The 25,000-nt window shown below is 47.1% G+C and overlaps 1 protein-coding gene across 4 annotated transcripts in view; it reads right to left on the bottom strand.

Annotated features, from left to right (window-relative positions):
• Positions 1 to 25,000, bottom strand: part of CHST11 (carbohydrate sulfotransferase 11) — a 265,715-nt gene that overhangs the window by 133,896 nt on the left and 106,819 nt on the right. For all 4 annotated transcript variants that reach the window (XM_043440979.1, XM_043440980.1, XM_043440977.1 and 1 more), the window contains exon 2: positions 5,444 to 5,529. In XM_043440979.1, coding sequence (XP_043296914.1) covers positions 5,444 to 5,529 — 86 coding nt within the window. The remainder of the gene's footprint in view (positions 1 to 5,443; positions 5,530 to 25,000) is intronic.

Genomic DNA, 25,000 nt, shown 5'->3' with positions numbered 1-25,000 from the left:
CTTCTCCAGGGGATCTTCCCAACCCAGGGATCGAACCCGGGTCTCCCGCACTGCAGGCAGATGCTTTACCATCTGAGCCACCAGGGAAGCCCAAGCCTGGCTCAAATGCCGCCTGCTCTAGAAAGCTTCCCATTGTGCCCTGCCCCTGAAAGGGTTAACTGCTCACTCCTGATCCTCCCACAAACTTCCAAGACGCTTCCGGTTTCATCACACAGCACTGGTCATGTTCTGTTACCTACATGCCTCTCTTCCCCATGTCTCTTCCCTCTGTTTATCTGATAAACATCTGTAGGCGAAATAAACCTTGGCAAGCCTTGCTCAGAAAACTACTTAAGTTGGAGCTGGAAGAGTTTCCTACCTTCCCTTGGACAACTTTTTTCAATCTGAAACTTAATCAAAGACCCCGACTTCCAAATGTCACCAAGCTGTACTATCCCATAGCAGAGTTCTTGGGGAAGGGGTAGGAAGGGACTCCCGCTTAGCCTGGCTCCAGCCAGTATAGAAAGACTGCTCCAAATATCATGTTCCATGAGAAAAAACAAATCTGCAATTGTTTATTGGACATCTACCGTGCATTCCATGAAACTTGGCCCCTGCCTTCAGGAATTCTGCAACTACCCTGAGCTCAGCTTCAGTCACCATGAAACAGAACCTCAAGAAAGCATTCTTCTACCCAGAAAAGATAATGGGATAGAAGTTCTTCCTCCCACTTTCTCTCCAGGTCCGATGGACCCAGCACAACCATTAAGGAGCTATGGGATCTTGGCAAATTGCTTAGCCCTTCTGAGCCTGTTAACTTATCTGAAGGATGGAGTTATAGATACCTTCCTTCTAGGATTGTTGTGAAGATTCCATGAGATACGTGTGGAAAGTCACTGACATTCAATAAACAGTAACTTTCTTCCTCCTTCCCTTCTCTCCCTCTCTCCGTCCTTCTTCTTGGAGCCCATCTTATGGAGAAGTAAATATCCTTTAACACATAGAAGACTGCACCAATAAAGGTCCAATTTTTAAAATTATTATTACAATAAAATATTGACTGGTCAAAATAGTGAATTTTCTGGTCCCCAGGGGCCCCTAGGAAGGTCTGCAGGCCACTGGTGCATGCATGGAGGCCTCCTGGACTTAAAAGTTCCTGGTCGGCCCCTGGACTGAGCATCTGTCTTCTCGGAACATAGTAATCACAGAGCAAGTGCAAACGCTAAAGAAAGAAGCAGGCAGGGCAGGGCTGAACCACATGAGGGATGTCAGGAAGACTTCGGGGAACCCACGAGAGGACCGGGAGGTGGGTGAGGCAAGACAGGCTGTCCCACCCCTCGCTGGCATTTTTGGGGCAATTATGCCCTATCAATGGCTGACAGCAGAGCTCTGCCCTGCTGTCTGGGCTGAGCGGGGCAGCCCGCACATGTGCTCGGCCCGCAAATATGCAGTTGGCAACCCTTGAACTTTCGGTGACTTGACACCAGCTGATATGATCAGCAATTACGCTTTATTTTGGGGCCAGGAAGACAGCGGAGAACCAGGAAAATTATAAGACATCAGAGTACAGTTTTTCTAAGAATATCACCTACAAACTTTTTTTCCACCCACTGTTGTTTTAATGGTTAGGGGTGTGCGAGGCACTAAAATAAGAAAGCCTTGGACACTAAAAGCAGATTATAGCCAATTTTCCTAAGGGAGCTTTTAAGATTTTTGTCCAGTGAAAATCTGGATGTGATTTTTTTTTTTTTTTCTTTTTTGGATGGGATAATTCCTGCCAAGAGAACTTTGCTGGCAACAGTGAATACAGCACGGAGACAAATGGATTTGTAGCTTGTCCTGGATTTGAATTTCTACTCTGCTTCTTACAAGCTGTGTAACAACTTCCTTGGCCTCAGTTGTCCTGTACGTAAAATGGGGGTGTACTACCTACTTTAGGGCTTGACACAAACATTCCATGAGAAGTTTATGAACATTCTTGGGTCAGGAAGATCCCCTGAAGGAGGACACAGCAACCCACTCCAGTACTTTTGCCTGGAGAATCCCACGGAGAGAGGAGCCTGGTGGGCTACAGTCCACAGGGTCGCAGAGAGACAGGACTGAGGCAACTTAGCGTGCATGCACCCAGAAAGCATTTGGCCTATAGTCCCAGTACCTAGTAACTAAGATGGCTCTACTTGCCAAAATGCTGGTTTCCTTATTGTCAAAACACAGAGTTCCTGTTTTCACCATCATATATCAAACCCAAATAACCAGTCAGCATAAAAAGGGGAAATGGCATCTCCGGGAGCAGTTTGGTTTCTAGCAATTACAGTGTTTGTCATCTGCCCCGTGATAACATCGGTCCAGACTTAGCAGCTTCCAGAGCTCGGCTGGTAGGGGAACACAAGCAACCGCAGCCAAGCCCCACGGGATGCAGCGTGTGTGAATGTCTTGTGGATGCAAAACCAGACTTGGCTCCACAGGAGCTCCTGCCCCCTTCTCTCCTCTGAACTCTCCAGCCCACGGCCATCCCAAAGATCACGAAGACAGTTTCTCGGAGAAGCGCCACCGACGGAACGTGCGTGGGAAGAGAACATAATTGCAGCTTGTAAAGGAAACCAGCCTAAGAAAAAAACATTCCGGGACAACATCCCGAGGAAACGTGGAGATCTTCCTGCAGGGACATTTTCCTGGTTACCAGCAAAAGGGGACAGACAGCTTGCCCACAACATTCTTGATGGAGGCTGGTGACTCACCCACCAACTCCCTCACAAATGGCTCCCAGGGACGCCTCCCCAGCCCCATCTTCCCCCCCAGGTCCTAGGCTTCTAAGTGGGCACCTCGTCCAACACTGCCAGATGGAAGAGATGGAATGTTCTACCCAGGAACGTTTTCTCTTCTTTGATTGGTTAACAAATGGACCGAGCCGGGTCTCCCTCACCAGGTAACCCCCTCAAGTCAACCTCGGAATAACAAGCAGAAGCAGACACAGAAGCCTAACCACATGAGCCCTGCTCAGCCTTTTGTGCCCATGCCTGGCACTGTGCTGCAGAATGTGGGCGCTCACAACAGCAGATGAAAAAATGAATGAGTAAATGAATGAATGGATCTGGGAAGGAGCAACCTCCATAGGAGGCATTGAGCAAGGCACATCTTCTCACGGAAGCCTGCAAGGCAGGAATTGTCAGCACCATGTTACAAAGGAGGGAGGCAATCTCAGATGGGTTAAGTGTCTTGCCCACACTCACAAAGCTGGTATATGAAGAAAACAAACTTTGAACCCAGGTCTGACCCTTGAGTCAAGGCTTCCAGTAGTGAAGCCATTCTCACAATCATGACAATGATGAATCATGTTTACCCTGCCCCTGACACATCAGAATTATTTTATCCTCCCAACGCTCCGGAGAGATGGGAAAGCTGACCCTAAAGAGAACTCATCACATGTTCAAGGTTATACAATCAGCTGGGAGTGAAGGAGGAATTTAAACCTGGACTTTCACTCTTTCAATCACAGACACTCGGGGGGCACCCACTATAGGCCAGGGTTGGGGACGCAACAATGACTAGTGCAGACACAGTCCACAGACTACCTGTCCAGAGAAACATCTACTTCAGAAACAGCTTTTCCCATGACACCATCTGCTGCTCATGAAATTTGCTCAGGAAAACAGAAGCCCTTCAGCAGTCTTGTTTCAAAAGAGAAACTAATCTGAGAACAGAGGATGTCAACTGAAAGAGACAGGTACATTTTGTGTGTTGGTAGCACATGTTGTTTTCAACATGGCTTACCGGAAGAGGGGTTTCCCTGGTGGGTCAGAAGGCAAAGAATCTGCCTGCAATGCAGGAGTCCCGGGTTCGATCCCTAGGTCAGAAGGATCCTTTGGAGAAGGGAAGGGCAATGCACTCCAGCGTTCTTGCCTGGAGAAATCCATGGACAGAGGAGCCTGGTGGGCTATGGTCCTTGGGATCGCAGAGAGTTGGACATGACTGAGCAACTAACACTTCCACTTTCACCAACCATAAATCCCTTCTACTGAAGTCTCTTCCTGGGACCAATGTGTGAACAGGCAGGAGACTGGCCTATAGTAATCAGATTATTGGGACACCAAACAAAAACCCAAATCAAGATAACCAACAAGGACCCACTGTATAGCATAAGGAACTATACTCACCATGTATAGTATCTCAGTATCTTCCTATAGTGGAAGAGAGCTTTTTTTCAAAAAAAGTTTTTGTATATATGTGTGTGTATATATATAATTGATTCACTTTGCTGTACCCCTGAAACTAACACAACACTGTAAATCAACTATACTTCAGTAACCATTTTAAAAAAGGCCAATTTCCTGCTGAGTTACCAGAAAGCCCAGTAAAGGAGACAACAGGGAATCTGAGTTCGCAATGACCTGGTTAATCTGGCCCCACCACACTGAGTTCCAAAGTGATGGGGCTGAAAGAAGGGAGTGAATTAACATGGTTAGGCCACCCATTTTGCACAAACTCGAGTCCACTTTTCAAAGGGTGAAAGACAAGAAAGAGATGTGGAATCAGAAAGTTCTCAGGCTCATCCCTTGGCAAGACTTCCAGGAAGTCAGCACTTCTGGGGAAGCAAAGAGTTTCTTCCTCTGCAAGCACCTTGGTCCACAGAAATACTAACTTAAGAATCTGATACAAAATCAATCTCAGAGATTATAGCCAAAGCAGTACATTTCCCCCCCAACTTTCCCACCAGCTATCAAAGGTCAGCTAATGGGTCACTAGTTGTTCATTCACCAGTTCTTGGCATCACAAGCTAATTAACGTCCTCCTAAAAGGGCCAGCCTTGAAGTTTTCTCATCAAGACCCACACACACCAACGATGCCATCACCATAGCAACAGGGCCTCCTCCCTTTGCTCCTAGCTTTCCATGGAGAGCACTGTGTCTTGGTTGGAGCTTATTTTGCTCAGAGAGGAACTCTTCATAATCAAGTTCAACTGACCATGACAGTCACTTGGCAAAAAGTCTCCCCACACAAGGGTCTTGTCAGACTGGCTCAGTGAGATGCACCTCTTGGGGGCATCGTTGGGCTCTAATAATCGGACATGAGATCTGGTGGTGAGTTCATCCCCCATGTGGGCCTTCTCTGGGGACATCAACGGGGAGACTGCACGGCCTGGCAGGCCCTGCAATTCCAGAGTCCCCTCGCTGGCACCTGCAGCTATGTGGTGCTCAGACCCAAAACCTGAGCAGGTTCAAAGCTCAATCCAGCACTCCACCAAGCCGTTCCTCTCATTCTAAATACCTCCTGCTAGAACTTCAGAGCCACTCTATAGAGAAAGGGTGACCGAGAAAGCAACCAGCTGAAGGTAAAAACCCAGGCAGTGGAAAGAAATTTCAAATCCCCAAAGACCAGAATTTTGGAGTTTTTCAACCCCTCTGCCTCCCCAAAAAGCTGACACGTGGACTCTGAGTGGAGAAGCAAAGAAGTTTCCAGGGCTTACCTGGGTAGGGCTGTAGAGTTCCTGCAGGGGGCTTCGGGACCCCTTCCGGCAGCAGATGTCCACACCAAAGGGGTTCCTCCGCATGACTGAGGAGAGAAAGCGAAGGCTCATCAGAAATAGGCAACAAACATTTGCTGTCTGACGAGGAAAAAGGCGCAGAGGAGGAAAGAAGCAGCAGGTGGGAAAGGAATAGAGAGAACCAGCTTCTGGGTAAGCTAGTCTTTCGCCCAGTGCCATGGGGCCCCATGGGTCTTCCCCAGTTTGCAGGCATGTCCACACCCAGAAGGACACAAATAACGCTAAAAATTCTGCCTGGCAAATCCATCAGGAAACAAAACAGGCATCTCTGATAAAATCCTGAACTTTTAACAGAAGAGAGTGTAACATTTATCCCAAGAGAGTAAGTTCTACCGACACCAGACTTGGTGGTATTTTAAAAATCCGTAGCCTTCTCCCTCCACAGTCAGTTATGACCTTTTATTCCTGGTCCCCAAGCTGCGTGGTAAGCTCATTCCTGTGGGAGCCTTCTTTCAGGGTGCACAGGGCCTTTCCTCTGAACAGGCTCTTCCCACAGGGTAAGTCAGAGGCCCAGCCTCCCCAGAGTCTCATGTATGTGAGGTTGCGGAAAACACAAATATCAGAAATGATGAGGGTTTATGGTTCTATACAGACAGAGGTAGCCCTTAGAGTGAATAAAAGAGGGACGTTAAGGAAACTTCTAAAAAAACCCAACAGCGTTGAGGATACCAAGGACTACTTTTCAAAGGAAAAAGATTATTTTTTTCATTCTTTGAGTTCACAAAACATCCTCACTCATTCATTCCCTCACACAGAATTTAATACAGTCACCCACTTGATAATTTATGTTGGAGGGAGGGAGGGGTGGAAACATGGAGGGATGGAGGAGGGCAGAATGAATTTAGGAAGGAACAAATGCTCCTTCTCACATAGGAGACTGTTTGCCTATGAAATGACATGCTAGGGGCGGGAGGGAACAAGGAAAGCAGACCCTCTCACAGGCCCAAAGAACTGGCAGCCCTGTGTAGTGGCAGCAGGCAGCTGACACCCCTGGAGCACCCCGGGGTTGAATTCTGGTCCTACCTCACACCTGCTGTGTGACCTTCAGCAAGATACCTAACCTTTCTGTGCCCCTGTTTCTTCATCTGTAAAATGGGGGTGAGAAGAGGACCTCACTCCCGGGGTTGACTATAAGGATTAAGTGAGTCACTACTATATGCAGAATGCTTAAGGCAGGAGCTGGCCAAAGAGTACAAATTTCCGAAGCTATTGGAGATCATCATCTTAGGTCTGCATAAAACTTTTGATAAAAAGCGCTTGCCTCCTGGGAGGGTAGGTGGGAACTTCTCTATTCTCCAGCCATCAAAGGAGCTGATGAGAAGCTAACCAGACCTCACGCCAGGCTTCGGGATTCTCTGATGGGTAAACCTGCAGATGGGGAGACCTGGCTGGAGAGGGATAACTCAGGCCCCTCTGCTCCAAAGCCAACTTGAGCTCAGAAAAGGGGAGAGAGTCATCTCTGCCAGCAGCTGACTCCTTCTGGAAGGTGTCCCAAAAGAATCATCTCCTTCTCCTTCAATCCTCCTCTGACTTGTCACTTTGAGCCCGTGGAATAAATCATCAATTCTAAGAAAGTCAAAGCTGCTTTCTCTTACCTCCTTACCTCCCAGAGCAGGGTCAGCCAACCTTTGCATAAAGGACAAGAGACTATTTGGGCTTTGCACCTTACGCAAGGCGCAGATCAACAGCCCCACAGACCACAACAATGAATGGGCGGGGTCATGTGCCAATACAGCTCCATCTGGACGCTGAAACCTCAAGTCCATGTCATTCTCACGTGTCAGGAAATCTTTTGACTTTTTTCCCCCAATCATTTCACAAAAACAGGCAGTGAGTCGGATGTGGCCCCTGGGCTGCCGTTTGCTGACCCTCTACCCTGGGGTCAGCAGGACAAGCCCCAAACACACCCCCTGTGCCCTGGAGCCCTCTCTGGGGAGGAGGCGGGTCCCGTGGGCAAGGGTCCATACATAAAAGCCACTAGAATTTGATTAAGCAGTTGGTCCGGGGAAACACTGGTTCTTTGTTCTTCCATGGTTGCCTCGAGAAGAGGGGAAAAATCCACGTTGTGTTTTTCTTTAATTTATTACTTCATTTTTCATTTCCACCCCAAACGAGGTAAACTGTTAAATGCATGCAGGGTGCCCTCAGCACACAACGACATAGCAACACTTCGGAGGAGGAAAAACGGCTATAAAACTTGTAAAATTCTGCCCACCCCATGTAAGATTAAACTCTCCCCGTGGCGGCAGACAGTCGCCCCAAGACCGATGGCTACGAGACCGCCACAGAGAAAAACCCCACCATGGAACCCATTAAAAGTCAGCTTTTATGGGGGGCAGTATTATTTAATTGGTTTATTTTTCTAATACAAGGCCTTTAAAATGCTCTGACCGTGTGGGGCCTGCGACGTGGGCCCTTTCCCAAGGCTGGCCGCCCTCAGGGCCTCCTCCAGGCCTGCCCACGACTTCCCTGGGCGCCCCGTGAACCAGTTATGGCACCCCAGGCCACAAAAGCCAAGGGGCCTGGTGTGCTTTTTATGGGGTTGACAACAATCCTGCCATTTATGGAGGGCGCCTCGTGTGCTGGGCCCTTGGGTTCCATGTAATCTTCACAAAGTGAAGGAAGGACCTGCCTTTCCCAGGTAACCTCTCTGAGCCTCCCTTAACCTCAGGAATTCGACCAAGGCGGAGGCCATGTGGGGAGAGAGCTGCCAAGCTGAGACTCAAACCTCATTACCGGGCTCTTTCACACCCAAATAAATAGCAGCTGGGTCTATTTATCCTGTGGGTCTAATACATCGGAGGTCAAGGGACCAGCACACGCAGAGGGTGGCAGCTAGCATTTAGAGGGCAAAGTGCACCAAGCAGCGCACACGTGTAGGCCACACCACGACCCTGTGGGGTGGGCATCACCACTGTCCCCACTTTACAGATGGGAACACTGAGGCAGGGCCAGGGAACCCGCCCAGGTCTCATCACTAGGAAGAGGTGAAGAAAGGATTCCAACACAGGCAGCCCATGCTCTCAACTGCCATGCTGGACCAACATCAAGTGTCAAGGCCACCAAGCATCTCAATAGTTCCTGCTCAATAGTCCCAGACCAGGTTGGCTGGCCACCTCTAGGACAGACGATTTAAAATGTAACCCAGTGTTACAGGAGTCATCAAAATGATGTGACGGGACAGAAAAACTATTCACAGTTATTATCTGTATTCATTTTCTTACTCAACAAATTTTTATTAAGCACCTTGGATATGCCAGACATCAGGTATGGGGGGCAGAGGCCCCCTCCATGTATTCATGTTGTTTCTCTGATGCTTGGCGCACAGTAGGCACTCAAAGAGGTTCATGAATGATGTAGGATTCAAGGCTTCCTTTACATCCATCAGACATTGTTTCCTGCTATGTAAAAAGGAAACTGCCAGTGGCAACAGGCTGCTGTTATTTTTTTCCTTTGAAAATGAAAGGTCTGATGATCAAAAGCCCTGAGAAAGGAATCCCTGAGGACATATAACGGTGGCCTTCCGCTGCCCACCCACCACGAGTTTCCTTTAGCTACAGGACTTGTTTTCTCCTTTCTAAACATGAACGAATCGCAAGACCATTTTGTAAGAATCTAACTGGTTCAATTCACAGTATGATTTCTTGGACCCAGAAAACAGTTGTGTTTACAGATCTACCTTGACTTATAAATGGTTTATCAGTTCATAATCTCATCCTAAGTTGAAAATATAAGTTTAAAAATGCATTTAATACACCTAACCTCCCAAACATCATGGCTTAACCTAGCCTACCTAAAACATGCTCAGAACATGTCAATTAGCCTACGGTTGGGCAAAGTTATCTAACACAAAGCCTATTTTATAATCAAGTGTTGAATATCTCATGTAATTTATTGAATATGGTTGCTGTTGTTCAGTTCCTAAGTCGTATCTGACTCCTTGCGGCCCCATGGACTGCAGCATGCCAGGCTCCCCTGACCCCCAGCCATCTCCTGGAGTTTGTTCAAACTCAAGTTCATTGAGTCGGTGATGCTATCTAACCATCTTATCCTCTGCCACCCTCTTCTTTTGCCTTTAGTCTTTCCCAGCATCTGGGTCTTTTCAAATAAGTCAGCTCTTCACATCAGGTGGCCAAAGTATTGGAATTTCAGCTTTAGCATCAGTCCTTCCAATGAATATTCAGGGTTGATTTCTTTTTGGATTGATTGATCTCCTTTACTGTCCAAGGGACTCTCAAGAGTCTTCTCCAGCACCACAGTTCAAAAGCATCAATTCTTCACGGCCAGTCTTCTTCATGGTCCAACTCTCACATCTGCCCATGACTACTGGAAAAACCATCCCAGCCCCTTTTCAGAGAAGAAAACAGGCTCCAGGAGGGCACAGAATGGCCAAAAGCCCCATGGCAGGGCTGGGAGAGCAGGACCAGGCCTACCCCACCTCCTCAGGCTAACTGGTCCTCCCCAACTCCAGGCCCTGGCAGCCAAGCCCCACGCAGCTCTCATCTGCCTGGTCTCCTGCCCTCAAAGGGAGTGCTTTGTGCATAGCAGATACTCACACATTTGTGTCAAATGAATGAAAGCAAAACAACAGGTCATCTGAGAGTTTCAAAGATATTTTTTCAGCTCCAAGGTATCAAGCCAAACCACTTACTAACAGCAAAGAAGAGAAGTTAACTTGTTCTTTCCTAGCAAACTTCCTCAAAATTCTTTTATTGGCTTTCTTAGTCAAAGGAATTAAACAAACAAAAAGCAAAGTAATGATGTGTTCTCGTGGATCTGGGAGGTGCCTGCAATGAGTCTGACAAGCACTCCATAAATATTAGCCTGCCATACTGTCTCTCCTCTACTCCTCATAAGCACCCTGGAGACAGGTGGACTCACATCCATTTTAAAGACCAGGAAACTGAGGCTCAGAGAGGTGGAGGAACTTACCCACTGACATAGCTAGTGAGCAGCAGAGCTGGAGTCCAAACCCTGCATACTCCCTCTGCTCCTCTGAAATGAGACACATTACAGGTCATAGGCACTCACGACTGGATAAGGCCAGGCAAAAAAAGAAAAAAAGGCAGTCCTGAATACTCAGGCAGTGTTCTCCAGCCAACCAGAGCCTTCAGATGTGATACAGACACTCATTACAGTTGTGTTCACAGGGGACTTTTCAGGAACCCCAAACACTGAAGTAGGAGCTGGGTTCAGCCTGCTGCTGCTGCTGCTAAGTCGTTTCAGTCGTGTCCGACTCTGTGCGACCCCACAGACGACAGCCCAACAGGCTCCACCGTCCCTGGGATTCTCCAGGCAAGAGCACTGGAGTGGGTTGCCATTTCCTTCTCCAGTGCATGAAAGTGAAAAGTGAAAGTAAAGTCGCTCAGCCAACATCGTCGCTAATATTTCATTAACAAACTTCAAGTTTCCAACTTTCTATTCCTTCCTTCTCACAGTTCCTTCAACAGGGACAGCCCAGAGCAATTCAAAACCATCTCTAGATCCACTTCTCCTTAGTGGAGACCCTACAACCAGCCAGAATATTGAGGCCCCTGGGATTCTGATTTGGGGCTAATCTGAACCCTTACTGTAGTTAGTTCCCATGTCAATCTCCCCTCCTACTGTAAGCTCCTCAAAGCTCCTGACGCCTAGCCTGTGGCTGCAGAACTAAAATGAATTAAACTTTTGGCAGATGAAGGTCAAGGGTATAAATCTAAGAATTAGGTAGATGGCTTGGTGTAACTCAAGAAGAGAAAGAACAGTTTCATCTAAGAGCCAGGAGATTTACGGCATAGAAACCTTCCACTAAAGGACTTTGATTCTCAGCTTTGAAGAATATACTTGTATACCGTACACTTACCTGTCGGGAGAAGAACTCGGCTATCAAATATGCTCACCAAAACCAATGGCAATCAAATCATTCTGTCTTTTAGATGATCCTGGGACATCTGCGAAAACATGCCCCCAACAGAGGGTTGTGCTGACTTTCAAGAAGCCCGAGATCCCTGTCCAAGTGCAAACGAGCTGTCAGTCAGAGAGGTTAGTGCTGGCAGAGGCACGGTGACCACAAGAAGGGCCTTTAGGGACCAGAAAAGGGGACTGGGTACGCACAGCTGGGGAAAAGCACCCTCCGAATCGGTTTTGACTGAACAAGAGAGGTGGCAGGATGCAAAGCTCAGTAATGGCCTTCCTGACTGGTAACGTTTGCCATCTGCCCACTGAGGCAGTGTGGGAGAGGTGAAGGCGAGAAAGAGGGGAGGATGGGGCGAACCCAGGGGGGTCTGCCTTGCCTCCTGCCCCGTTTTACAGGGTGGGCCCTGCACACAGGGAGGCCCACGGATGGTCAGAGGCACAGCTGCGACTAGAAAAAGGGGCTCCTGACTCCTGCTCTCCTCTGTACCCAGTTTCCATGTTTTCTTGGGCTTCCCTTATGGCTCAGCTGGTAAAGAATCCACCTGCAATGAGGGAGACCTGGGTCCGATTCCTGGCTTGGGAAGACCCCCTGGAGAAGGGAAAGGCTACCCACTCCAGTTCCGGCCTGGAGAATTCCATGGACTCTATAATCTATGGGGTCGCCAAGAGTTGGACACGACTGAGCGACTTTCACTTTCACTACATGTGATGCACTATTTTCCCTGCTCTGCTTTATTTAATACTAGTCCAATTTATTGAACTGATTTTACAACCAACTGATGGGCCATGACACATGGTTCAAAACTCCCCGACTCAGGTATCTTAGAAGAGTCAGGTCAGGGACAAGAGGGCTCACAGAGGTTCAACCTGAGCTTGCTGAACACAGTAAATGCTGATTAAGAGAACTCACGACTTCCACCCCTGAAACATCCCTCCCTAGTGGTCCCCACTGTAGTGGACACCACCACTATGCACCTGTCTGGGAAGACATAACAGCCAGGAGTCATTCTTAATTCCCATCACCCCCCTTCTCCATCAGCTCATCTTGGCCCCCACACCTGGCCCGAGCCACCATCACCTCCTCTGGGGCTAGGACCAAATCCTCCTAAACAGTCTCTCTGCTGCCAGCTTGGCCTCATGGCTCAGTGGGAAAGAATCTGCCTGCCAAGCAGGAGATGTGGGTTCAGTCTCAAGGGGGTGAAGATGCCCTGGAGGAGGAAATGGCAACCCACTCCAGCATCCTTGCCTGGGAAATCCCATGGACAGAGGAGCCTGGCGGGCTACAGTCCATGGGGTCGCAGAGTCAGACACCCTGAGAGACTAACTCCTCGGCCCAGCAGGTGGACAGGCCATCAGAGGGCATGAAGCCACCAGGTGGGGTCCAGGCTTCCACGGGAAGCCATCCGAATTCAACAGTAAGTGTCCTGAGTCTGGGTCATGGGCCATAAGAGCCCCCATTTAGAGGCAGAGCTTGGCCCCTCAACCAGAGGTCAGCTCCCAAAGACACTTCTGGCCACAGAGGCAGGAACCCCAAAGACTGCTGGAGAAGGCGACCCCAAAATTGTTTGAGACGTCAAAATTGCTTCCTTTTTAAAAACCCAGCATGATCTCAAGGTAAGTACCCAAAAAAGCCCAAAATCGGCAAATACAAAGACACAGAGAGTCAGCTAGTGGCTGCCTAAGGCCGAGGATGGGGACAGAGAAGAGGGACAGTAAATAGACACAAACGTTCTTTTTACGGTGATGGAAATGTACTAAAATCAGATTGTGGTGACGGCTGTGTAACTCTGCAAACACATTAAAATTCACTGACTTCTACACTTAAAATAAGTGAATTTTTATGTAAATGATATCTCAATAAGGCTATTTTTTAAAATACGGACAGAGATGTTTAAGAAGAAAACCCATTAAGATTCATGTTTTTAAGATGCTGACCTCGAGTAGGAGGATTTACCTTGCACATGGGCGATAGTCCACGGGGTTGCAAAGAGTCGGACACAACTGAGCAACTAACATTTTCACCCAGATGAAGGATTTAATTGAGCAATTTATTTGACTTGAGATTTTAAACTGAAACCTTCTAAGTTTACATATAATGTTAGAACATTTAAGAAACTTAATGTATGTCATTTAGGTCTTGGATTTACATTATTTAGGTATGTTTGTTAATCAGACAACTGAAGTGCTTTAAAAGGACATTAAATACATGAAATTTTAAAGGCAATTTAAAATGTTAAAGGAAGGTGAAGTTTCTTCCAGGGTCAATTATTAATCAAAGGCTACCCTAAATGTAACTGTTAAAAATTTACAAGATTTATGAGTTGAAGAGTAAAATGCTTAACTTAAAGGATAGCTTGCTAGATTTGCAACTTAAGTTTTTTTTAAAAGCTTCTGTCAGTTGTACACAACTGCCACAGTCAGTGACATGAAAACACTCACATTAACAGAGAATTAACAGGCATTGACACCTTTGGGTTAAGGCCAGGGGTGGAGAGGCTGAGCATCTCAGATGAAGGCGAAGCGGCCCCCACCCCCAGACCTCAGCACAAATTCCTGAAAGCCCCTAAGCGGTGGATGCCTTTTATTGTTGAGAAACCTAAGAGCCTGTGGAAAAACAGAGTTCAAGGAATTAAATTGGCAGTTAACCTAGGAAAACCCTTATAAATTACCTTTTATGTTCACTTAAATAAAACAAGAGAGACAGCACGGCAGTCCAGATCATATTAATTACATTCTCTACACCTTGAACGAGTAATTATGGGCACGGTACAGTTAATTTTCATTTACCTTTCCTTGCCTGTTGGAGAATTTCTACACTCTCCCCTGCAGTTTCCCTGGCATGTTTTATAAATCTATTTTGCAGTGATGCAGATAATATGCCAAAATACTTTCTTCCCTGTGGCTGGTGCTCCAAGTCTGATTTTACGACCTGGAGACGTTTATGTCTGCCTCTGGGGTTCCCCCGCAGCTTCAGACTCACGGGATAAGAAATAACGGGGCTGCTTGAGAAAGGAAATATTCTAGGTACCTTTCCTTAAGCTAGTCAAGCATGGAGGGCATTAACCCCAGACCTATTCTCTCCCGTCGGGTACACAAAGCTAGCTGGCTCCGGGCTGGGTCATTTCACGCCGACACGGGCAAGCTGCACCGGGCACCCCTCTCTCTTGCACAGGATTCCTCCACTCACTCCCCGCCACACCACCTCTTCGAAAGACCAAGGGGATTATCACCCACCCTCTCGAAAGACCAGCAGGTTAAAACTTGCTCCCGCCTCCGCTGCTGGTTTCTTTCCCATTTCTCCACCTTCAATTCATGTCCTCTCAGAACCTCAGAAAGGTACCTTATTTGAAAATCGGGTCTTGGCAGATGTTATTAAGAGATGTAGTCTGGGATTAGAGCAGGTTCTAAATTCAGTGACTGGTGTCCTTATGAGAAGAGGAGAGGACAGAGACACATACACACCCGCACACACATGGGTACTTTGTTATGGCAGCTCTAGGAAATGAATACACACGGGTTCACATCCTATGTGACCCTGACAAGAGAGTCAATCTCTCAGCCTCAGTGACCCCATCTGTAAAATGGGGATAAAGATATGCCTCCAAAGTTAGGGATGTTGTGAGGACTAAATAAATTCATCTATGACAAGTGTTTAGAACAGCACCTGGTCCAAGGTAAACGCATAGCACACTATAATTCCTGATATCCAGTATGTTCTTTCCTCTATCTTCCCAAAGAAGCACCTCAAAATCCTCTTCTATTCCAACCCCAGATCTCAAGGCTGTGTACACGATACACACAGTCTGTAGACACTAGGTTATTTCATGAATGGGAGAGGAAGTCTCGTCACAGCTGGTGGTGTACGACGGAGGTCTAACCATTCTGCTCACAATGAGCAGGACACAGGAGCCTGATGCTGAGGCAGAGGTGCAGATCAGACAGTGTACACACCTTTTCCCCAAAAGCAAGGGCCAGCTAGAGACTGTCTCCCACAATGAAAGACTTACTCCCAGTAACAAAGAGCTGGAGGCTTCCAAGGCAGCCAGTCACCAATCTATACAAACCCACATTTTCATTTCCATACGTCTAGAGGAGTTAAAGATGGAAATTATCTTTTTTTAAATTGTTCATTTGTATTATTTTCTCCTGACATGTTTCTGGCACAAGACGCTAGCAGAGAGAATGCTGATTTTAAAAAAATATCCCCATGTACACCACGCCACTAGAACTGTGAAGATGTTTACTGCCTTCAACGCCAACAATCACCCTTGGGAAATTACACCAAGGGAATAATTCAACACAAGTCGAAAGATTTATGCACAAAGATGTTTACTATAATATTTCCCATCCCATGGCCAAACACTGTAAACACTCTAAGATGTCCAAGATCAGAGGAATAATTTCCTAAATCCCAGTTCACTTAGGTATGTCGTGAACAAATTGCAGCATTCACAACTCAAAAAAATGATACTGTTATTAAAAGTAATTATGGAATAAATGGAACAAATGGAATAAATAAAGGAGACATGGAAAAGGAATTTAAGTAAAAGCAGCAGAATTCATAATATCATGGGGATCAGGATCTTGGCTAGGTAAGTACACAGACATAAAAATGAAACCGATTGTCAGAGTGCCTCTTGCCTTCTTCTATATATCATTTTTCCCATTTCAAAAATGATGGCTTCAACATAATACTTCAACATAATACTAGATACAAATCAACTCTCAGTGTTAAAGGTGCTACTGGAAAGCCCAGAGAAGTTCTAAACAAAAAGCTGGAATTTTCCTGAGGAAGACACCAAAATTATCTGCAGCCCCTGATGTGGATATTCTTCAATAGATCCAATAGACCTTCGAAAAATGAGATCACTTCATTTTTGCCTGTCTCAGGACCCTAAGTCGCTGAAGTGTAACTTACGTTGCCACCATCAAGTGGTATAGGGATGAGGCAGGTGCTGGAGATGATCCAAAAATGAGTGAGGGGGAGGCTCAGGATGGGCACAGAGAAGGCGCAAGGGGGTTTGGGGGGGAGCTAGGCTGCATTTCAAATGTTATTCTTCTTGAAATATGGTCAGAGGGAAAAGACCACTGTAGCTGCATCCTATTACAAGTGCCCACGCTCTCGCCTCTGCCCCCCGTCTTAGGGAATACCCAAAATGCAGGCTGAACCTCATACCACAGTTCCTCTGAAGACATGCAGTGGGATGGGAATGAACCCCACCCAGGAGGCACAAGAAAGGACTTGAGCTACTTCAGTGATCTTCCTCAGAAAAATGTTTCCCATTTTGAGGCTTTTCTTTTTCAAAAAAAAAAAAAAAAAAAGCAAGCTTTGTGACAATACAGAGGGACAGAGTTCCATCTTTCTCCAAAAAGGAAGGAAGCCGTGCACAATATCCTCGCTGCCACGATCAGCAGGAAGGCATGGTCTTTTGGTGCAGCATGCATGTCCAGACTGGGTTTAGATATTAAAATTCCTTCAAAGTCAGCCAGGCAGGCTCTATTTGTGCAGGCAAATTAAAAAGCTGTAAAACAATAAGACAGTGTTTGCAAATGGTCCCAGCTGCAAGAAGATACGAGAGCCACACGCTTTCTATATGAGACGCAGCCAGGTGTGTTAGAAGCGGTTCTGGTTGAGGACTTGTGGCCACCTGCTACCTGGTGACCCAGGGAGAAGGGGGACAGGAACAAGCAGGACATATTTTGAGTTCCTATTCTAAACCGTGCCAAATGTCAGGCACTTTAGTAAATGTAATTTAACCTTCCTTTCTTCGATACCATTCTGAAACGTGTTATCATTCCCAATTTACAGACGAGGAAACAAGGGCAGAGAGGTATCTGCAAAGTCACACAGCCAATAACTAACAGATTCCCTACTAACAGGGGCTTCCCAGATGGCACTAGTGCTAAAGAATCTGCCTGCCAATGCAGGAGACAAGAGACGCAGGTTCGATCCCTGGGGCTGGAAGATTTCCTGAAGAAAAAAATGGCAACCCACTCCAGTATTCTCGCCTGGAAAATCCCATGGACAGAGGAGCCTGGTCTGTGGGGTTGCAAAGAGCTGGTCATGAATGAGCGCACACACGTGCACATGTACACGCACATACACACACAGCCAGTAACTAACACATTCTCTACTAATAGAGCAGGTAAGTGTTTAGTATCTCTGAGTGTTATCAACAGAGATCTACCTACCTGGCGTGAAAGACATGAAACACACCAAAGCAGCATTTTACAAGCCTGGGTCCCGCCTTTATCAAGAATAATTCTGTGAAAATATGTCAATGATATTTAAACTGCTTGCTCAAAGTACTGGCGTGGAGTTAACATATCTGTGTGACACAGTTGGGTCAAAATGCTGACATCAAAGTGTTCAAACATCATGCACTTCATTGCCAAAGGGCAGAGCAAAGTGGCTAAAGATATTAGCCCTCACAATGGTAGAATTCCTGCTTCAATCCCAGCACCTCCACTAGCCAGCTGAGTGATCTGCGAGTTCGTGACCTCTCTGTGTCCTAGTTTTCCTCCCAAGAAGATGGGAATGAGAGAACTTGCTTTCAAGGTTATTAAGAGGATTACATGAGATGAAAGCATCGAATACATTGCTGGTCATGATTCATGTCATTTTCATTTTTTTTTTTTTTAGCGTCTTTGAAATTGAGGTGCATCTTACAACTGGAGTCTTTTTAGATTGAATAAAACAGGATAGGATACGATGATGATGATGATGGTGGTGGTGATCCCTGACTCCCTCCACAGATCTGTGGGCCTCCCCACATCCCTCTCTCCATCTTGATGCCTCAACTTAAAAGTCCAAACCCCTGGAAAGAATGTGTCCTCTGCCCTTTCTCCCTCCTCCTCTCTCTCCCTTGGCTGCAAACTTAATGCTTTCTTTTACAACCCAAGACGAATATCCTCAAGTCCAAATGACTTGAAGATAGTCAAGTGCCACGGCATCAAAATGCCCTGTACCCTCTGAGGGTGACCCCAAAGAGAGGGTTTGCTCAGGTACAGGCAGGGAGCTTCAGGATAACCAGCCCCCTGAGACAGCCCAGTGCACAAGCCATTCATCACCATGCCAAGGCCCCTGTCCCCGGTGTCCTGAACGCTACTGGAAGCCACCACACCCTGTGAATGTCAAGGCAGAGCAGGGAAGTGGGTCTTCAGCATTATCAAGAAAGAAGCTTTAGATCTTAAATGTTCTCACCACAAATGTTATTAACCATGTCAGCTAATGTATGGTGGCAATCATTTTGCAATATATAAATATATCAAATCAATACATTATAAAAAAAAAAAAGAAAGATGCTCTGTTATTAATATAAGACCCAACCATCCTCCAAATAACTGCCCAGACTTCAATACCAGTGGGTAGAACAAAGTGGCTAAAGATGTTCGTCCTACGGGTGATAGAATTCCTAAGCCCAGAAATCCCAAACAGTATCGCCAATGTTTCGCCACTAGATCAAATTAACAACCAGCTTTCTAAAAGTCTGAAAAACTAAAACATCAGAAGCAAACAAATAGCAGGGTGGGAGGGAGGCCACGAGGGAGGGAGAGGATATATGTATACATGTAGCTGATTCACTTTGTTGTATAGCAGAGACGAACACAGCATTGTAAAGTAACTATACTCCAACTTAAAAAAACAACCAGCAAATAGGGGTTGAATGTTCTCAATTATCAAGCTTTTCTCCCATAAACTTTGTTAAACAGTTGACATCATTATGCTTGCTTGACATATATGTGAACAGATATATACATATATGGATATAATACTAATACCACAAAAATATTACTAGATCATGGTGACTTCCCGGCGATTCTCCATCTGACCAAGTCTGAGGTTTTTCCTCCAGCAGAAGGTCAAGGAGGTCGGAATGCTGGAAGCAGGACCCAAGGCCATAAGAGTGAGGCTCGTAAGTAAGTCCACAAGCAGGATGCGCCTGCTTCTAAGAGGTTCTGATGAGAGAAGTAAGCTCCTGGATGTCCAACATCAAGGGTGACTGACTTCACTGAGAAGGAAATCAGGACAGGAGGAGCAGGGCCACAGAGACGGAGGAAAAGCACTTTGGCCTTTCACTTCCTTCTGATAGCAATGAATGTCAACGCTTGCTTTTCACGATGAGCGTAATTGAGCCTGAGGGCGTCTGGAAACCTGCAGCCTAACATCAAACCTAATTGACATAATTAAACCTTTTTGTTTTAACATCCTGACCTTTACTAGCCCATGCATGTAGGAGTCCAAGCTGGCTTCTCTGTGGCTGAACTGTGCTAAAAACTTTAGCCAAATCGAGAAACCAATTTTTAGTTTCAATTTTCTTTTATACTCTTGCTTAAGCCTAGACTCTTCCTTCTCATTTAAGTAAATCCCCAAAGATACTTTATCCCCCAAATTTATAACGTAAGGGGGATAAGTCACAAATGATTTCTGGCTTCAGTCTCCTAATGAAATACCTGAAGGGCCGTGAAAGCAAAAAGGAGAAGAGTGTTCTTCAACGTTCAGGCCCTTTTCTTCAAATGTCTCAGAAATAAAAGGGACTGATAACTTAGGGTTGACTGTATGCAACCATTATCTGTGGTCTTCAATTAACAAATAGCATTCCATGTGTCTCTCAATTATCAATGCTGGTAAAGGGTGTGAACGGCTTCCCACAAGCAGCTAAAATATTGCTTCTGGTCAGCTGGGACTGCTAAACAGGCTCCTTGGACATGTAGCTCGTATCTCCAGATATATCTGGCCTCAAAAAGTACTCAAACTACCTTGCATCTTGTGAGCCCAGCAGCAGAATTAGGCAAATGGAGATGGCACAAAATAGATAAATGATTAGGGCCGTTCCTGGTGGCTCAGATGGTAAAGAATCTGCCTGCAATGCAGGAGACCCAGGTTCAATCCCTGCATCAGGAAGATCCCCTGGAGAAGGGAATGGCTACTCACTCCAGGATTCTTGCCTAGAGAATCCCACGGACCGAGGAGCCTAGTGGACTACAGTCCACACGGTCCCAAAGAATCAGACATGACTAAGCGACTAACGCTGTCACTTTCTCGATTCAGGAAAACTCATCTTCAGATTTTTTTCTATTGCAAGCAATCTGGTCAATGAGAGCCAGAATTCAAGGACTAGAAGGGTCTGATGCAGTGGAAAGTCAGTGGGCTAGGGACCAGGAAGCCAATGTTGGCCTGGGTGCCTAGCTAGCAGGGTGACCTTGGGTAAGGACCCACACCCCCTTTTCTTGGTCTTGATTTCTTCATCTTTAAATAAGGGGGGGGGGGGGTTACTCTATTTGAGATCCCTTTCAGCTGCAATATTCAATCCTGCTGTAACTCAGTCCACTCGCTGATTCAAGCCCCACCACCACCACCACCACACCGCTGTGAGGCTCACCAAATTCCACTGGCAACACACTCCAGCACAGAACAGGCCAGCTTTTGTAGGCATCCTCAGAGCGGTAACCACAGAAATGAACCCAAATGCACCAAAAAATGTAAATGGGTCATGAGCCCTCTCACACGTATGAAGTCAGCAGTGTGAAATGTAGAACAAGACTGTCTACAGATCTTTTGTTGACATGGGGTAAAATAATCTCCTCTTACATATAAAAGGACCCATTTGTTCAGTTCTCAACTCAATCGGTCTTGCGTCGGCAGCGTTTGAAACCCTAGCCTCAGTCATGACCGTGGGTTGCCTCTTACAGGCACACATACACAGGGGGGAGATGGGTTCTTTACCGAGATAGCCTCTATTCTGCTGGGGAGCTGGGGGAAGCAGGGGAAGTTGCCTTTGGCATTGACCAGCCTTTGGCATTAACCAGACAATGAACTCATCCTCCTGCCTGGCCCAGAAATAGAAATTTAGCATTAAACACAGCTCACCAGCGTCTCCTCCACCAGCCTCTCAGACTGAGGTTAAGTTGCTCATAAGAAAGTCAGAAGTGGGGATGCTTACTTAATGCATAAGAATTCACCCCAGCACCCAGTAACCCCTGCTGCTCTACTATCATCTTCCAGTAGGTGGCGCAGTGGTAAAGAATCCACCTGCAATGCAGGCGACTCAGGAGACACGGGTTTGATCCCTGGGTCTGGGTCGGGAAGATCCCCTGGAGGAGGGCATGGCAATCCACTCCAGTATTCTTGCCCGGAGAATCCCACGGATAGAGGAGACTGGCAGGCTATAGTCCACTGTCTTCTGAAAGCAATTATTAAGCACCTAAAGTGTCCACAGCCCCTCCCTCCTAGACGGTTCCAAAAGGAGCCCCCTGGACTGGGCTGTGTGCCTGACAATGTGAATATCCTTAATGCCACTGAATTGTACACCTAAAATGGTTAAAATTTTTTATGCTTTTATGATATGTATATTTTACCACAATTTTTTCAAAGATACCAAAAAGAAAAAAAGAAACAGACTGCAGACACACCTAATCATACTGATGCAAAATAGAAACACCCTGCCAGCGAGCTATTTCCAGCACGTCCCCAAAACGTCTAGGGCCGATGATAATAGCCTCTGCCCTGGCCAAAGCAACCACGGAATTTGTTTAAACATCATGCCTAGAGCCTTAGAGGAAATCCAAGGCCATTTCCAGCCCTCCAGGGTGTTCAGTGCAGAGACCTAGACACTCGAGTGGGTTCTCCAGACTGAACACCCCTCACCGCCTGGGAGGGGGTCAGTGCAGATTCCAGCACCCATGATCAAGCTCCCGATTCAGCAGGCCTCTCTGGGCTTCGTGTCCCAGGTGATGCGGGGAAACTTGGAGTGTATTAAAGAGTCGAGCAGGAGGGCAGATGGACCAGACGCAGCCCTTACACGGGCCCTAGAGTCGGCCAAAGGGGTGTGGCCACGGGACCGCCGCCAACTCCGACTCCTGGCGAAGGCCGCCCAGGGCGTTCTCCCAATTTCAAGGAGGCCCTCGGCTTTGAACAAGTCAGAGCAAGCACAGTGCGCGGTTCCGCCACCCTCCCTGCGGCTAGAGGACCGGCCACCAGAACCAGGACACCTGCATTCCAGGTCCAGTGCATTTTTTTTCTCTTGGAGATCCAATGCTCAGCTTTATTACTGATATGGCTTAGAGGTGAGGCCAATTAGGCTTGCTTACACTGTTCCCAGAATAAAGTTGTCACTGAGTTACAGGCAGGGCTGGAAAAACCCGCAGCCAGGCCCTACTCTCTTCCAGACCCTTTTCATAACCATGCCTCAGTATTCTCCTTCTGTCAAATGGGCCTGACAGCACCTGCCCCGGCTGCCTCCCCGGCCTGTTGCATCAGGAATTCCAGGCCTGTTCCCCCAACTGTGTGGCCTTGGGCTCTTTACATTTCACCTCTCTAGACCTCAGCTTCTGCATCATTAAAATAGTTATAACAAGAGTTTTAAGCTCACAGAGCTCTCATAGCTCTCAACCCACTGGGACACAGACAGGAACACTGTAGGAATGTTAACTGTTATCATGTTTATTCATATAGTACTCATGGAGGTGCTTGGTAGGGAACAAATGTGATGACAGTGTTCACACTTCTATTATTTAAGAAAAGAACAAAGCTTGTGTGAGCCATCCACCCTGTGATTACAAATCATGGCCCTTGGGCTTAGAGGTGACAAGCATGACTTTGAGAAGCCAGCCCTCCTATCTCAAACATGAGTCTCTCCTCTCTCCAGGCAAGAGGCCTCCTTTATCAGGAAGGCCCCCAAACCTACTGCTCCCAGAACCATCTCCCTCAGAAAGGAGCCACACGGGGGCTCCATGTCTCAGGCAGGACAGTCTGCAGACCACATTTCACTTCACCCACTGATGTCAACTTCCAGACACACAGAACCACTCACTGGTCTCAGAACACACCCAGGAATTTCTGTTCCCTCCTATGGTCAAGCTATTCCTGCTTCCAGAACTTTCTATGCTCAGCCAAGGCCCTCTTCACCCAGACAGTCCCTCGGGCTGCAGCTCAGTTGCCCCACCTAAGGGAGGGCTTATCCTGCACCCATTTTTATCTCATTATCCTGTGTGCCTTCCTTAGAGCATTGACCTCCCCTCCCACCTGAAGGAACCTCATCGCAGCCCCCTCCCCCTTGAATGTCTAGCTCTAAGAGCCCCCCAGCCCCCACCCTGCTCATCATGACTACAGTGCCAGGCACATCAGAAAATACTTGATGCCTGAATTGTACATCCTATCAGGGTGAACATGGAAACCAGACACCCCGAGATGGATCCCATTCATAACTGTGGTCCGGGAATCACATTTAATGGCTCTTCCTTTCACTGTAACAAGTGGCTGGTTCAACGGTGAATCTTAAACAGCTCTAACAAGAGGTGATACAACCCAGGGGTTAGGAGCCTGGAAGTTCTAGCCAGACCAACTTTGGCATCAATCCCAAGCTGCCACTTCCTACTGTGTGGTCCTCAGCAAATCACGACTGTCTTGATAAAACCATCCTCAGAGTATTTCAGAGAGGCTGAAAGTCAGCATGCATGTAGGCACTTGATACACGGCACTTGGTAGACCTTCAATAAATGTTATTATGAATAATAATAACATCGTTTCTCCTCTGCAGATAGATGACCGAGCCCTCCTCTTACTAGCCACGTGACCTTGGCCAACTGACCTACCATCCTTGCCACTTCTCATCTCTGAAATGAGAAGACTTCCTGAGTTCATGAGGTTGTTGTGAGGCTCAGCTGAGATCACCTGGGTAAAGCCGGGTGCCTCTTACACCCTGAGTGCTCACTAACCTGTAGCAACTAGTAATACTATGATGCTGCCTTTCCTCCTAAAAGCACGAGCTCCTTCAGGGCAGGAATCCTGTGCACTTACTTCTCTATCCCTAACACTAAATGCCCGGCACACTTTTCTATAAGGAAGGAAATGAGTGGGCATTTTCTTTTTTAAGTCATCCCATGCCCATCCCCGCCCCCAGCTTGATTCCTGGTATGAGAGAGAGGGCAGATGGGGCACAGAGAAAGCACAGAGCTGGTGGAGGTTGCCACAAAGGTAGGAAGAGAATTTGCTGGAAGTGTGGAGGGTTCACAGATGGTCGAGTCCCCAGCGGCTTACACACCTACTACTGGGAGGGGGAGGCTGGTTAAATGTTACAAATGAGTCAACCTTCTCTTAGACAACAAGATCAACCAGGAAGAGGGTGATGGGGAGAGAAACAGAAACACGGGCAGGAGCAGAGAAACGGGCACCTGGGCCCAGCTTTCCTGCATCTGAACCCTTCAGGAGAAGAGGCGGGTGGGGGCACAGGAGACTGGAAAGCAGTCGAGTAGGGGAGGACAGGGGCGCCCCCGACCTCATTTAGATCCTCCCCTCGGAGCTGTGTCACAGCCTGGCTCACGTGTTCATTTCACGCTCCTCTGACACAGATGGAAAGACCAAAGCCAGGGCACGTCGGTTTGTATGTGGTCAGATACTTCAAGACCGACCGTTAACTGCTTCTGAGTTTAGCAATTTGGCAGAAAGTGGACCAGAGCTGCTAAGAGGGCCAAGCATTTTGACTGCAAAGAGATTCTTTCACAACCCTGTCCCTCTTCTGCCAACCGTAAACTAAGATGATGAAGCTAGAGGGCCACGTGGAGTGTCGGCCTTCAGGAGAGAAA

Source organism: Cervus canadensis, chromosome 21 (assembly GCF_019320065.1).
Source record: "Cervus canadensis isolate Bull #8, Minnesota chromosome 21, ASM1932006v1, whole genome shotgun sequence".
In the NCBI taxonomy this organism is placed as follows: Eukaryota; Metazoa; Chordata; class Mammalia; order Artiodactyla; family Cervidae; genus Cervus; species Cervus canadensis.
Note: the sequence above shows the minus strand (reverse complement) of the source record. Positions and strands in the feature narration are given on the sequence as shown.